This window comes from Ceratotherium simum, chromosome 14 (assembly GCF_057802395.1).
Source record: "Ceratotherium simum simum isolate JZ-2026a chromosome 14, ASM5780239v1, whole genome shotgun sequence".
NCBI lineage: Eukaryota > Metazoa > Chordata > Mammalia > Perissodactyla > Rhinocerotidae > Ceratotherium > Ceratotherium simum.
In genome coordinates this window covers 4,914,729-4,931,403 of record NC_141913.1, presented here as the reverse complement: position 1 = coordinate 4,931,403, position 16,675 = coordinate 4,914,729, and the positions used below count along the sequence as shown (strand labels likewise).

General features: G+C 41.4%; 1 protein-coding gene across 1 annotated transcript in view; it reads left to right on the top strand.

Moving 5' to 3' along the window:
- Positions 1 to 16,675, top strand: part of PIEZO2 (piezo type mechanosensitive ion channel component 2) — a 279,368-nt gene that overhangs the window by 176,363 nt on the left and 86,330 nt on the right. The window contains exons 15-17 of the mRNA XM_087439398.1: positions 1,165 to 1,338; positions 11,954 to 12,159; positions 14,115 to 14,275. Of these exons, the coding sequence (XP_087295524.1) occupies positions 1,165 to 1,338; positions 11,954 to 12,159; positions 14,115 to 14,275 (541 nt within the window). The remainder of the gene's footprint in view (positions 1 to 1,164; positions 1,339 to 11,953; positions 12,160 to 14,114; positions 14,276 to 16,675) is intronic.

Here is a 16,675-nt window from a genome sequence, read left to right as displayed (position 1 = left end):
AAAGAACCCTGGACTGGCTGAGAAGAAGTGATATGTCAGAAGGCAAGAGTAGAAACAACAAGACCATTAGCAAGCAATAGCAGTGGTCTTGTGAGAAATGATGGTGGCTTCACCTAGAATAGGTGGCCGTAGAGATGGATAACAGCAGTGGACAGAGTCAAGAGATGTTTAGGAGGTTGAAGGCACTGTGGATGAATGAGATGTGAAGGCAAAGAAAAAATCAAGAAAGACTTCCTGGCTTTGGAATTTTGCAAAGGATCAGCGGTTGTACCAGGAAAGACTAGAGTGGCGAAAGGGAGATGGAGAACAGCTTGGCTAAGGAAAATTGGGAAATCCAGAATACTGTTTTGAGGGGCCGGCCCTGTGGTGTAGTGGTTGAGTTCTGTGCACTCCCCTTCAGTGGCCCGGATTTGCGGGTTCGGATCCTGGGTGTGGACCCACACGGCTCGTCAGCCATGCTGTGGTGGCAACACACATACAAAATAGAAGACTGGCGCAGACGTTAGCTCAGGGCTAATCTTCTCAAGGAAAAAAAGAGGAAGATTGGCAACGGATGTTAGCTCAAGGCGAATCTTACTCACCAAAAAAAAAAAAAAAAAGGATACTGTTTTGAAAACACTAAATATGAAATAACTGTGAAACAACCAATTTTCAGTAGATCTTGGGGTATGAGAGTCCCCAGGAGAAAGGTGAGCTGTAAACGCACATTTGAGTCGTTGACATAAAGATGGTCTATGAATGCGCGGGCCGAGGTGGGATGACCTGAGGGGAGAGTAAGCTGGAGAAGAGACTCAGCACGGAGTTCTGGGGGTCTTTCAGCACCTGGAGTCCAACAGACAAGGAGGAGGTAGTGACAGAAGAGAACAACCAGGACACTGTGGCGGCCTCCAGACCAGGGTCGTTTCAGGAAGGGCTGGAGAAAGAATTGAACAAAGACAGAGAAGCAGCCCCTGAATTTGGCAATATCGAGGTCGGTATTGACCACTGTCAGAGCGGGTCAGTTGGACTGGTGGAAACAAAAGCCAAACTGGAATGTATGGGAGAGAGGGGTGCTGTAAACGGTGTGACTGACGAGAGGGAAAGGCTGTGGTGTAATTTATAGTGATGAGTGTGTCTTCATTGCCTAAGAAAGGTTCTTGCTTTTCGTTTTGTTTTGTTTTACAGGCTTGAGGATCTTGGCTTAAAACAGTTTACCGTGGCTGAACTATTCACTCGAATATTCATCCCAACCTCCTTTCTGCTGGTGTGCATTTTACACCTTCACTATTTCCATGATCGGTTCCTGGAACTCACAGACCTAAAGTCCATTCCCAGCAAGGAAGACAGCACCATTTACAGGTGAGCGAGCGCCGGAAGCACATGGCTCGCTGTCAGAAGGCAGCCTTGATTCTCCACCTTCCCATGGTCACCTTGTGGTCACCTTCCAATCTAACTTAGAATTTCAACCTTGAACTTTCCATGAGTATCAACCTGTGAGTGAAAAAAAAGTGAGCAATAATTGTGGGATATTTGATGACACTTTCTGAAACAGCTGGTGGTGCCTTATGACTGGTTAATGTAAAGTGCTCTTGATGGTCATTTGAGCAGTAGACCCGGAGCAGCGGTGCAGATACGACACTTTAGAGCTGGCAACGTGTGGTTTATGTCCAGGCTGGTTATGTGTTTTTAGGACATTTACAGAATCTGGCTAATTCAGAGGACAAGTTTTCTATTGCCCTAACAACCAGTCAAGAGGTCACTGTGAGTGAGAGCATACCAAAAAATGATGGGCAGAATTTTCCCTTGCATTTTGGAAATGAAGAATCTTAGCTAAGAGGACAGAGTGCAAGCTGCTAGTACCTAGAATGACATTTAAGAAGAGAAAGTGAAGACAGCCTGAGCTCTCTGTTGTTGTCTTCTCTTCAATAAATATAACTTGTTTACAGGTAACAGATGGGATCTTGCTCTCCCCGCCCATGTGTGTTGAAACCACAATGGATTATCACACATCCCTCAATGTGTTCCATCTCAGGGAAATTACAAGCGTTCTTCCAATGAATGTTAATACTGATATTCCTCTCTGCTTCATAGTTAGCCTATGATTCAGTTCTTGGAAAAACACTTGTTAAGCAGCTAAGGGAGCAAAGTGCTGTGTTAAAAGAAGCACAGATGCCACAGCTGAAAATTTCTCCTAGCTTTTTTGACTTCCCCTTAACTCTTTTTCAAGGGAATAAAATGAGTACATCAAAATGAGTAGATCAAAAGAAGATGAAGATTTCATCATGCACAGTTTGTGAAATACCAAACTTTCAATTTTCTGCTGTAGTAGGGGCTGGGATTATGTATAATTCTAAAACACTTTTATTTGATGATGAAAAACATTTTATAATCTTTATCTATTTATTTATGACCAGCAGATTTATTTTCTTTATTATGTTTTGTTGAACCTAAGATTACATTTACTTTTCATTCTAAGCATATCCCAGATGACTGTGAGTCTATTCCAGATGACTGTCAGTGTGTCAGTGGCTCCCAACCAATACAGCCAAGAGGTGTCAGCCAGTCGTTATTTCGTTTTTTTAATTTTTAATTTTTTTGTGAGGAAGATCAGCCCTGAGCTAACATCCATGCTAATCCTCCTTTTTTTGCTGAGGAAGACCAGCTCTGAGCTAACATCTATTGCCAATCCTCCTCCATTTTTTTCCTCAAAGCCCCAGTAGATAGTTGTATGCTATAGTTGCACATCCTTCTAGTTCCTGTATGTGGGACGCAGCCTCAGCATGGCCGGAGAAGCGGTGCGTCGGTGCGCGCCCAGGATCCGAACCTGGGCCGCCATTAGCGGAGCACGCACTTAACCGCTAAGCCATGGGGCCGGCCCCCAGTCGTTATTTCTTGTCCTGTCTTGCCACCGTAAATAATCAGGCTCAGCTAAAACCTATGTCCTCCCAAAACCCCAGCAGGGAGAAGGGCACGGATGGGGTCAGCAGCTGCCTTCAGTGATAATCAAACATTAGGAAAAATAGTTATTAGAAGTTTGGGAACCCCCTAGGAGAGATGATTCATAGGCAAACTTGTTGGCAAGAGAAATAACCCTAAGATTAAAAGTTGCAAAAACAATGCCTGCATAGAAAAGTGATAGTTGTCAATAGTTAGAAAAATTATTGTTTGTTGATTCTTTTGACATTGCTTGTGATACCTGTGGATAAAACTAGTATTTGATATTTAACTCTGACAATGTAACATGCTTTATTTAATGGCAAACCCTCATCAGTTTTTCAAAAAGTCGTATTCAATAATCAAAAAAAAAAAACATTTTAGTTGGTGGAGTGGATTTATATGTTTGTGAAAGAAATGTAATTATTACTAATTGCTAATGATGTCTTTAAAAATTTTTTTCTTCTAAATGCCTTTCTTCCCTTGCATCTTCATTTTCTTCTCGTTAAAAGTTCGCCAAGGGGCTGGCCCAGTGGCGCAAGCGGTTAAGTGCGTGCGCTACGCTTCGGCAGCCTGGGTTCACAGGTTCGGATCTGCGGTGCTCACCCACGCACCGCTTGGCAGGCCATGCTGTGGCAGCATCCCGTATAAAGTAGAGGAAGATGGGTACGGATGTTAGCCCAGGGCCAATCTTCCTCAAGAAAAAGGGGGAGGATTGGCATCGGATGTTAGCTCAGGGCTGGTCCTCCTCACACACACACAAAATAATAATAAAAAAATAAATAAATAAAAGCTCCCCTAGTATATAGGAGCTTTTTCTTGCCATTATTCTTATTATCATTTGTCTGAGTCATCTGTCACACAATCACATAGAGATGTCACAATTTTTCCAGAAAAACAGAGATTTTCAGGACCACAGTTTTATAGAAGATAATACAGCTCAGCAATGATTTTACCAGCCTAAAGAATCACAGTTTTTGAGACAGAGGGTATGTGAAAACTGAATTTGTTCCACAGAGTTCCTTCTAAGTATATAGAAGACTGTGTGATTATGTAGGTTCTGGGGAAGGACTGCAGCCTCCCGTCAAGCAGTGTTCTCCCCATGTCCTCAGCCCTCACCCTCCCACCAGGGCGAGGGAGGAAACATCTAAAGGTGCTATGGCAGTGTGAGGGCGTTGCTTGCCTGTCTCACACCGTGGCTTCATCCTCAGCACTCCATGAACAGTTAATTTTCCCATAAAATTTAAAGGGTGAGGAGAGAATGTAAGAGTATAAAACTCTCCAGCCATCTGAAGAGTTTAGTTAGGTACATGGGATTTCATTTTCAGTTCTGTGAAAAAAAAAGTCTTCTAGAACCTTAAGAAATTTGAAAGACTCACTCCAGTTTGGTATTTTGGGATTTCATGCAAGAGTTTAAAGTCCCAACATTTTAACTTTGAACATATGATATATATCCCATCTTTTTAGCAGCTCTTCCCCATTGTCGTATTTTCCTTACTAATACTATCCACCTCACGGTATGTTTTTGTCTCTAGAGTCCTAATCAATGACTGCATTAAACTCAAAATGATGAAGAAAAAGAAATATTTTATGAGTTGGGATTGACTGCCGTGCTTTGCTTTCTCTGCTCCCACCTCCTTAGATACTTGACAAAAAACGGCCCATAAATTGAGAATAATACAAGCATTGTATTCCTTCCATTTATTCCAGCTGTTGCTTCTCTAAATATCCAACTGTTCTTCTCCTGTTTTGTCCATTGTTTGTGTGAGTGTCCATATACGAAGTATAAGGAAATGTCCATTGTGTTGGAGGAGAATTGATTGTGTTTAGCCTTACAGAATTTATAAAGTTAACATTATGAAAAAGTTTTATGATAGAAGAAACTATTATTATTTCTAAATAGAAGTTCTCAGGAGTATCATTTCACTTTGATAAAATATATATTATAATTATAATATAACTATTATATAATATATACTTGATAATAATGTGCTAAATATCCATTACTTATATCCATCACGGCAATTTGTCCATAATTTGTTTTAGAAAGTACTGTGATGCATATAGAAATAAAATGACTTTTTTTTTACCTCAGTTTTAGGAAAGCTTAGAGAAAATATGTAGAATATGGTTATTTAGTAGGATTTTACTTTTTTAACTCTGGGAAAGGAGCGAGAATTCATCTTTTAAATTGTATTTTATTTGATAAATTTACTCTGAAAATTTAAGCTTTACAAATTTTTAATAAAGTGTGTGAGATGGGAGGGATGAGAAGAATGGAGAAACCTGTTATCTTCAGGCATTTTTCCTGAATATGTCTGATTTCATGTTGCTGCTGAATCTTGCTGCCTAGACTCTTCTTCAGTGCATGAAATGTGTCAACGATGACCCACCTGATGATGTAAAGCTTGCGAGACACGTCTACTTCATTCGTCTCTGTCTAACAATCTCTTCTTTCTCTCTCCAACCTGTCTCCCCGTTGCCACCGCATGCAACCTTGTGCTTCCATCTCTCACCTCATAGCCATGCCAAAGTCAATGGGCGCGTGTATCTAATAATAAATAGGTGGGTACTTCAATGTTTTCTCTCTTGTTTTTGTTAAAAACAATCTCTTGGTGTGTTAAACACTTTACTGTTTTGTAAATGAAAAATTATGACATCAGATAGTGGACGATGGTCTTCAGGTATGCTCGTGGATGTATCTTGCAAAGCAAATCATTTGGTGTTTATACTGAATGGCGCCGCCAAGTGGATTTGGAGGTTGCTGAGGGTCTTCAGCTGGTGCTCAGCCTTTGGTCTTGGTTCAAACATATGCCCCATTAGTTTCATTCTTTGGTAGAATTAGTTCAAGCTTGCCCAAGAGCTCATCTCCCTCTTGAACATCTGAGAGCTCAGCTCAAGAACCACCTCCTCCACAAGCCTGCCCATAAATGCTGACTTCCCCGCTAACAGAAATCGGCCCTTCCTCTGAACTTCTGTAGCCCTTTATCATTGCCGCCTCCTGACACTTGCCGTCCAGCCCTCGATGATCTGCCTGCTTGTCTTATCTCCCTCGCCAGAGGTATCAGCTCCTCAGGCCTGGAGTCCCTGTATAATTCACCAAGGTGTCCCCACATCACCTACCTCATGGCCTTACTCATTAGTGGACCCTCAGTAGATACTTCCTGAATGAAGTGACAATAGTCACAACAATATATGGTTAAAAGAAAATTAAAACATCAATTTCTTCAACTATACTTCTACTTGAAAAATCAACATATTGAAGAACGGTGTTTTAGATCACCAGATTTCACTATATATTTGCTTACCACAAAAGCAGCAAAGATAGGCACCGAGACCTGGCCGCACCTTAGATGCATGTCACCTAGCTGGGAGATAAAAGATGCAAATGACCATACATAATGAAGAGTAGGCTTTGATAGTGTTGTGTGTAGAGTTATTCTCAAGTGCCCTAAGAGTACAGAGAAAAGATCCTTTGGGATCTGATTTAATAAGACTATTCTTACTTTATTAAGTAGGTGAATTAAAATACCCACTCCTATAACTTCATGTCATTAGTAATAAAGCCAATAATTTAGGTAATAGAAACATGTATTTTGCAATAAATCCAACTAACAAAATAACTCTGAAAGATTTGTTGGTTTTCTGTTCCATTAGCTTTTCTCTCTAAAATCCTAAGGCTGACAATCATAGCAAACCCTAGGAGGCAGAACTTCTAGAAGAAGTGTGAAAAATTAGTGCATCACTGTGCAGATTGCTGAAGAAGGAACTTCTCTCTCCCTCTCTCTCTCTGAGCTTCTCATAAAGTATTTACTATTTGCCTTATGAGGAGATGGCCAGGACACCAGAGGGCTGGAGCTGGTTTGATGGGCTCCGATGGTAGAGGCTGATACAAATTTTGGTCCTGATTGTCCCAGACTTCTCTCGAGAGAAATCCTATGCCCATTAACCCAAGTCACCAGGCCAGTGAATTCATTCAGGATTTCTTGGGATGATCAAGATCTAAAGTCATCTAAAAAATTAAAAACTCGAAGCATACTCGAAGCATTCCACAGTTAGCACTATCTTCTTTCCAGTGGAATCTATCATTTTTGTCTGAATGTTCACATGTTAAGAAAGGCCAGAGCTAGGCTCCAAGGAAAACGTTATCCAACAAATTCATCCCTCACTTGACAACATGTGCTTCTGAAAGGCTGTATGTAAAGTGTGTCCAATTTAGAATAGAGCCTACTCTTGATTAGAATGATAGGCTGAATCCTTTCATTAAGTAACTAAGCTTTCTTTCTCCCATAATTTATTTCTTTATGCTCAATGTTGTTTTATAAGGAGAATAATGTGTTTGTAAATGTGAGTTCTGGATGACAGAGAGGACATACCTACATTCAACTTCTGGGTTGGTTAAAATTTAGACATGACCTTACAAGGTGTGAGATCAAGGAGGTCTGTTGAGGATAGTGGGTGACTGATAAAATTTTGATGATGTGAATAATTGTGGGGAAGTTCCAACTGAATTGGTAAACAGAATGAATTAGAATATTTTAACAAGAGTAATGGTTGTTTCTTCTCACATATACAGAAACTAGAGCCATCACACCTGCCTAGTAGATTTTTTTGGAGGAATTACTACCACACACATTTAAGATGTGGTATTCAATTTGCTAATCAATTGCTCATCTGAGAATGCAGTCTTCTAAAAGTGCTTATCAGTTCTAGAAAATAATCTTAAACAGTATAAATAGTCTACTTTAAATATTACTTATGAACACTGCAAATTTACAAAACTTCTTTTTTTCTAGTAGTCTAATGAATGGGTGAGTGCAGTTTATATTACCACATATTCCAAATTAGAATAGTTATGAATAAGTGGAATTTAGACTAAGGAGATTTTACAATGGTAGAATTTCCATTTTCTTTAATGGAAACTAGGTTAATATGTGGCTTTTCAAAGTCAATTCCTAGTAGGGAATTAAACCTCTTCAACTAGCCATGTAACATAATTTGTTTCATCTGTTTCAAATAAGAATGCCTCTCCAGTGCATAGAATTCATTCAGCAAACATTCAGTGAATCCTAGGGTATGCCAAGCACAATGCTACATTTTGCAAGGGAAGTGAGTAGAGTAAGACTAGATTTCTTCCCTCAAGGGGAAAGTCCCCAGAGCAATCATTAGAATAAAATTATGCAGTTACAAATAGAGAAATTCACATATTGAAGACTGTACAAAGCTGTGGAAGCATGAAGGAAGGAGTGGGTGAATAAACAGAAAAATGTCTGCTTTGTTAGAATGCAAAAGGAGAGGACCGTTTTGTTTAAGAAATAGTGACAGGATTAAAGCCCAGAGCCTGGGCCATAATAAAGGAAGTGGCAGGGATGGTTAGGGAAAATGCAAAGAGAAGAAAATGAACTCCCCAAGGGAAAGGCTCCCCAAAAGGTGGGATTTAAAGGAGTGGGGGTGGCGTGCTCTGATAATCTAGTTTGTCACCCCGTCTGTTTGGAGTCCCAAAGTAAACTCTTTCATGTGATGATTAGATAATTTGCACATGATGATCAGTCAAGTTTTTAAGTTGCGTAGCCTGAAGTTTCAGGGGGCTTTTGTGCTAGAGTGTGGTTTTTCATTTAGTTTTTGCAAAATCGGGATCCCTTTTCTAAATTTGCTAGGGAGCAAACGGCTAAATTAAGGTAGGGTCTCCTGGAGAACTGAGTGGGTTGTTTGTTATAGCAACCTGGAAGCTAGTCCTGCTGATGAAGTTTGCATGGCAGCCAGACCCGCCCTGCAGCAGCCACTGCTCAGAGAAGGCAGTGGTGGGAGGTGATCTGCAGGCGGCAGAATGCTCAGAACACTGAGAGTATTGCAGACAGATTCCCAGGGAAGAAACGTTTGCTCTTTTTCTTCTGAATGGCCATTTTAATACTCGAGTTCTGTTAAAAAGTGTGCTGATGACAGAATTATACTCCACGTTTAGCGCCTTAGCATTGCATGGTCCCTTGCAAAGGCATGTTTCTAATTCCTGCTCTTCATTAGCATGAATTTATGATACATTGATCCACACAGTATGTGGAAATCTATCATTAGCAGATGGCTTCTTACTCTAAGACTATTCCTGTGTACTCAGCACCGTGTGAAGCGCTGAACAGAAATCACCTGATTTTTCACAACATCCTGTGAAATAGGCATTGTTGTTCCATTTTACAGATCAGCAAACTGAGACTTAAAAGACAGAGTAGGAGTTTTGCCAAGTGACCCAGGTAGTGAGGTGTCTAATTGAGCCTTAAATCTAAGTCTTTCTGATTCCAAAGAGCATGCTTTTAACATTCTTTATTGCCTCCAAAAAAAATGCTATGATAAAAAGGAAAAAATGAAAGAAAAATGAAAGGATTCGCACCTGTCTTTTTAAAATAGTAAACTCCAATCATGCATTGAAAATATTCTCATCTCTACACATTTTATGCACACAGATTTTCTCAGTGAAATTTCTCAGAAAGTTAACAAACTCCTAGACTAGTAAATGATAGCCTGATACGTGTTTTCCCTTTTTCCTTTTTTGTTATCCATTACAAGCCCGTGAGGTTAGACTGCTCCGGAGGGCATGCACCCGGATGTTACGTGCCCTGCTCCCTTGTAAGGATCATGTCAGAGGGAAGTGAGTGGTATTAGACACAGAAACTCTCTTCTCTTCTCTGCCAGCATCATTTAGTCCCAGATCTCTTGAGGCTATTACAAGTTTCCAGAAGTGAATCTTCTGCATGCACTTCCATAAGGTTTCCTCTGGTGTTTTTCTTTGCTTTCTTGTTCTGTGCCTTCCCCTCAGTATGCCCTGGCTGTCTCCCCTGGCACTCTGGGGCCTCCTTGCTTGAGGACTTTTTGTTATGTAGCCATAGTGGCAGCTGCAGAAACAGCCACTTCTCTGTGAGTTTCACTCCATAAATAACACTAATTATTGGAAAGTTGTTTTCTTGTCAATATCAAGTCGTGGCGGTGTCCATGAAGATGTTAGAAATGTGCTCTGAGATGGTCATTCTTCCACACTAAAAACTACCAAATTCCTGTCATAATGAAAAGTGTCTTCTCACTTATAACATGCAATCCCCTGCTGGTGCTGAAGAGAACATATAAATGCTGACAACCGTGTAACAACTGTCTGCTTTTACGTTCAATACCATTCAATGTGTCACACATTCCCTGACGAAGTGGAAACAGCAGGTATGGGTCCTGACGCATGACGTGCAGTGCTGGTATGTGAGACAGGGGATTGCAGTTTCAAGAGTGGGGCACTTTCCCAGAGACAGAAGAGTGAGTTGAAAATAAGAAAGTAGTGTCAGTATAATTTCTTCCACCAATGTTGAACCATCCTCAGAACACTCTTTCTTCATTCAATCAACAATTCGTTTCTGGCATTCTATAATTTACCTGCTTGCCACCCTGTTAAAAGGAATTACTTTTGAATGATAATGTCTCTAAAAGTGTAAGGACAATACAAATTCCTTAAACAGTCATCCTACCTCATAGGTGTGTTTGAAATATAAAGCCAATGACTTACAAGGAAGCTTAGGTTTTTATCTAGCCAAACTTCTTCGTTTTATAGAAAATAACATAAATTCAGAAAAGTAAAATAATTTACTCAGAGCCCATAATTATATAGTTAGAATAACATTATTAATTGTCCATCCTGTTACAAGCTGGCTGAAATGTATAGATTAAATGTTGCAAATGGAGAAGGCTACGTGTATTTCCAGTAGAGCTTTTCCTAATATCTACTTTATTGCCCACATATGTTCCCCTTCAAACATTCGTTTGACTATGAATAAAGGATATACTTTTTAAAAATTCAGGAGAAAGATCGTACTTGTTCTTGTCGGCCGTGGAATAAGCTGTAAGGCTCCCGTTGCTGTCCCCTCTCTTGGGCTCGCCCACACCATCCTCTCCTGATGGCTAGCCCATCGGTTCACGTCGGTGCCCATGGGCAGGGACCAGGGGCGGGATGCAGACTTCTTACTCTACTCTGAAAGCATCCAGATTCCCCTGCATATGCTTTAGATGACCGCAGAGTGGGATGAGTCTATGCAAAGGTTGACTGAAAGCACACAGTTAAGAATTAAAAAAAAAAAAACCTATTTAAAATTTGAATGACTTGAGGCCAGCCTGGTGGCATAGTGGTTAAGTTTGCATGCTCCACTTGGGTGGCCCAGGTTCGGGGTTTAGATCCCAGGCGCCGCCAACCTACACCACTCATCAAGCCATGCTGTGGCGGTGTACATACAAAATAGAGGAAGATGGGCACAGATGTTAGCTCAGGGAGAATCTTCCTCACCAAAAAAAAAAAAAAAATGAATGACTTGATTTTTGTGGGATAGTTTGCTGCGTTACTAAAAAAGCATGACATAATTTGCCTCAGTAGTCTCTATATCCTCTCCTTTACAACCTGCAATCCTGTCCACTCTCAACTCAGCTGCCCAGCATAGGTGCCCAGCAGAAGCACGCTGTTGACGCCCTCCTGGAATGTGTTTGACGTTAGGACTTACTGCAGCCGGCATACAGGAATGCACTAGTGGATGATGTAGCATGATGTGTGATCTCTGACATTCCTTATAATTCTTCTGTTCTCATCTCCTTTTTTTCCTTTCTATTTCAATTACTTTGAGCAGCATCAAGAAAAAATTACCAATCCACCAAAATGAGTAAGTCCCCCTGTGAAGCCATGAAATGCTTGCTCTACATGGTGCCATTTCATGCTTCTGCATCCTAAACTCTGGCCATTTTCTCCTCCGGGAAAAATGTCAAGTTTAGGTGTCGATAGCTCTCATTACTGACTAATCACTAGAACTTGAATTGGAAAAGCTAACCAAACCTGAGTTTACAGTTTGTTTATAGAAAGAGCTTTAAAAAAAAAGTGACAAGATGCTAACAACCTAACAACCCCACATTGCAAGGCCCGTGTACATGCACTGATTTTCATTTTTGTTTACCCTCCTTTCACTTGCCCCTCACTCAAGTCTCTCCTGGCACCCTTTCCTCTTCTGACTCGGCTGCCCTCTGCCAACAGACTGGCCCACCCTGAAGGAAGCCTTCCGGACCTTGCCATGATGAATCTGACCGCCAGCCTAGAGAAGCCAGAGATGAAGAAGGTGGCTGAGCCTGGTGAGGAGAAACTGGAGGTATGCCTTGAAAAAGCTGAGAAGGGTGAGCTTGGGAAAGACAGCGAGGAGGAAGAGGAGGAGGAAGAGGAAGAGGAGGAGGAAGAGACCTCAGGTAATCTGCTCACTACCAGAAAATACTGACTGACTGACTGAGTGAATGAAACACTGACTTGCTCCAAATGGATATATATTTGATCCAGTTTGTGAAATAAATATTGGGGTGTGTTTTATTTACTTCGGTTGCTAGAGTTATAACATTCCGATTCCAATAATTTCCTTTTACTTCTGACTTAGAAGAAGAGAGCAGATACTTGGTTATCAACTATGGATCCGCCAGTGGTGATCCTGGCGAGATACCAGAGGGGTGTGGCTCTTACCCTCTGCTCAGTCAGAAACCCGGGGGGGGGGGCGTGTCCTACCAGAGCAGGAACAAGCAGCTGTGTAGAATTTCTGAAAGTGCTAGGCATGGCCTTTTCCAAGACATCCTCGAAGAAATCATTCTGAGGCTTTTCCAGGAAACTGATCATTAAGAATACATTTCTAATTCTGTTCTAATGTTTTAGGACATGGGAACCAGAGGAGAAAATGAGCAATTGGAGAATGATCGTTTCTAACCAACTCCTAGAGATTTTTTGTTATCATTGTTATTTTAGGTTTTTTCCTCTTTATTCTTTAGGCTCTTCTTTCCTATTTTTATTCACAGACTTGAAATAATGTCTTAATAGAGCCTGATGAGAATTGGATGGCCTCGGTGATCAGGACCCATTATCTGACAGAGTATAAAGGGTGGAGAGCTTGGTCTGTTCAGCAGTTCCCAGAAGGTGGGGGAGGAACCAGAGAGCATGCCTCTGGGGGTGATGCTCTGGGGCTGTGATAGTGAGATGCTGAGCTCGTCTTTGCTGCTGCTCTGTGCTTTACAAAGTGGGCAACAAAAGGGCAGCATGAGGTGGAAGATCCCTCCCAAAGGCAAGCTCCCCAAAACCTGGTCCCCTTTGCCATCATCTCAGAAGACCTCAGGAGAGGCCCAGAAAAGCACTCGCCATATCTGAGCAACCCGGCTCCTCAGCGAGACGGGAGAACCAAGCTCTGGGGGACCGTGGACTCAGGATGAGGATTTTGTTATACTCCTTGAAGACAGGCTTTGAGCTTTACTGATAGGATCTCACGGAAAACTGGACTGCACCTTGTTCTCACACTCCCTCTGGCACCAGTCATGACCTAAATCTTGGTATCGACTATTATCTGAGTCATTTTGTAAATAAGCAGTTTTCACAGTAACTAAACCTTACTTAGACTTTCAGAACCAAGTACAGTGACTGTTCCAGCCACCCTGCCTTGTAAAGAAGCTGCTGAGGGACACTTGGGTCTTATCTGCCTGGGCTTATGGGCTTCTGTCTCCAGATGTGTGACGTGCTCATTCCACGAAACAGTCCTGTTGTGACTGTCATTCAGATTACCTGGGACGGTCCTTCTAGACAGAAGCATGACCCTAGTCTGCAAAATGTGACTCCCTACACAAGGGAGAAAGAAAAAATGACTAATTTGATTAAAAGTTATGATTAGAATGAGTCTGATCACAGTTCATGAATTGAGACAGGTCGTTGAGGCCCTCAGTGTTCACTTTCAGTTGTGACCAGGAGCCAGCTCTTCCTGCCTGGCTCACGCTTCCAGGGCGAGTGCCAAGCTTGATCCGTCACCTAGTTAAGCCTCAGGAAGGAGACTGACACTTCTGCAAGCACTGTTTTAGCAAGAAAGATGCCATTTGGAGGGAGCTCAGTTACTTAATATTCTCAGGAAATTAGGTCAGTATAGCTCAGCCTTAAGAGAATTTAATGAAAAGGTGGATAAAAGTAGCCTTGTTCCCCAGTCTCAGTGTATGATTTCTAAGTCATCGTCATGACATGGGATGCTTCCACCACCCTTCCTCCAGATGATGGTATCCTTAGAATTCATCCACTACTATTATTTTGCAGCATCTCATTCCAATCTGAATGTTACAAGATATGCTTTAAATAATAATGAAAAAAAAACATTTTTATGCTTTTTGGGGAATTTCCTATTTTGCAGATTTAAGGAACAAATGGCATCTGGTGATTGACCGCCTTACTGTGCTCTTCTTAAAATTCCTGGAATATTTTCACAAGCTGCAGGTGTTCATGTGGTGGATTTTGGAATTGCATATCATCAAAATTGTTTCATCGTACATTATCTGGGTTTCTGTGAAAGAGGCAAGTGCACATTTGTTGTATTGTTAGGCCAAACAGAGCCATAGTAGGTCATCATTTTCCTTTTCCCACTGTCCATGGGTTTTTTTGAATGCAATTCCTATTACGTTAGAACGCCAAGGCTCTAGGATAGCACATACATTTGTAATACAGGAAACCAAAGGGCAGTTGTCCTGAGAGGAGGGAAGGGTAGTGGAGAAGGAGGTCCTGCTCAGTCTCTGACTGGCTTGGTCATGTTGCAAAGGTTACTTCATTTCATCCAGCCGTTAGTTGAAGTGTGTGAGAACAGGCCATCTTTCTGACTGCACGTAGGAATCTGTCTCCGTAAATTCTCTTGAGGAAAACAGTAACAGTCCAGTTTATGTTCCCAAGGAAACTCAGGTTCCAAAATTTAATAAACTCTTTAGTAGAGCTCACCTTGTTTATTACTGAATTTTTTGAGACAAGACACACAGTCTTTCACCATTGTAATTGCACTTCTGTTTTTTCATCTGGAAAGAGGAGAGTCATCATTCAGCCAATAATTATTTGATGTTTACTGTGGAGAGATTAGCTTTCTTTCAATTTATTCAACAAATAATTTTCACATACTTCTAACGTCCCTGGACTATTTTTGAGTTGGTGACAATTCAGTCTTTGCCCTCTAAAAATTAAGTCAGGGAACTACTGCCCATAATTTTTAAAGAGTTAAATAATAATATAATATTACAACTATAATACTGTAAACCTAAAATGTTTCACAAGTAGGTAGCTAAGGGATGAACCTTAATTTGAATTCTCCAGTCTAAACTAGAACTTTCTCCCATTTCATACAAACCATCTGAAATGGATGGATGATTATTGCCTGGTGGGAACAAAGCAGAAACCACTCTCCCTGTGAGATTTGTGGCAGAAAATGACGTTTGCTCCATTGTTAAGGAACCAATTAATTGCATTAATTAGAACTGCAATCTAGCCTAATATGTACATTAGTTGAGAACAAAAGAGCTTACACATTTTAACTGTATAGGTAAATTGACCACTTCAGACAGAATCTGAGGGTCAGAATATTAAGAGCAATGAAAAAGAACAAGAGAAGGCATTTGGGTAAAAATGAGCAAAGGCCATTTGTGAATTAACCAAGTCTGATGTCCAGATGACTTCTGATGGCGTGAAGGTTGTGTTGCAGAGTTGTGAAGGCATATGACAGTTTAATGATGGGAGTGGGCGTTAAATGAAGAGAAATGAGTGCTAGTAGGGCACGGAAAGTCCACTTTCGGCAGTCCATCCCAGAGTTCAGAAAGACAGAGAGAGAGAGGGTTAAGTGACACCACTCTCTACAAATCCTAAGCAAAAGGCAGACGTATTTTTTTTAAATCATGCTTAATGAGCCTCAAGAATGTCTTGTTAATAGACTATCAAGTCAGTGAAGGATTGTGATCTGTTCATCCCATTACACCATTAGAAAAATGGCCTTCGATGGCATATGAGCAATTCCCTCTCTGTGATTCACACATTGTGCAAACTTTCAGAATTTTCATTCCTAATTCCAACTCTCTCCCCTATAACTTTAAAATGCATGTCAGAGACTCATGAATCAGAGAAATTCTGCTCCTGCCGCTACTAGCATCTGCCAGAATCCGATTGTTGTAAGATGGTTTCACCCCCAAGTGTATCCCCTAAAGTTTCATACGATGTCTTCCCACCCACAGGAGAAGTTTCCTCACCCAAGGGTGAGTTACTGCAGGATCCTCAGATCCCATCACCACCAAGGTCTCTCCCCTCTCTGCACTGACTTTGGACTCTGGGCCCCAGTCAACATGTTCACAGCTGATTCTTATTAATGTCCCTGGAGCACTGAGTGATCAGAACATGTGGGGCATAATTATAAAAATAACTTTATTTCAGGCCTCTACTGTCCTTTTAAAATGTATTCTATAGGGAAACTTTTCTCCATGCTCCTGAATGCAAAACACTTTCTGATTATTCCTAGAAAATGGAAAGTCCTCTGCTTACCTTAAACAGCAAGCAAAATCTTACTTCGTTAATTAAAATTGTCCGGCCACAGAAAAGAATCAAAACTCTGCTCTCTTACCCACGTGGAAGCATCTCCTCTTATGGCTGCTTCTTTCTTTCTCCCACTTACATCCCTTCCCTGCCTCCCCTGCTCCAGTGAACTAACTTCTGTTACAGGCCTCTGGGCAGATGGGCAAGGTGGGGATGGGGGGTATTCTGATTTGACTTGTGCTATCATAGGCTGGCCTCACCTTCTGGGTTGGCAGCCAATTAAACCTACCCTTTCTCTCATGGAGGCTCCTTTTTGGGGTCCCCCAACAACAGCTCTGGGGCTGTGACCCATTGCCCAGCCCCTGGTTTCCCAGCATCCACTCCTTCTGGACCCTTTCTGTAGGAGGCCCATCACCC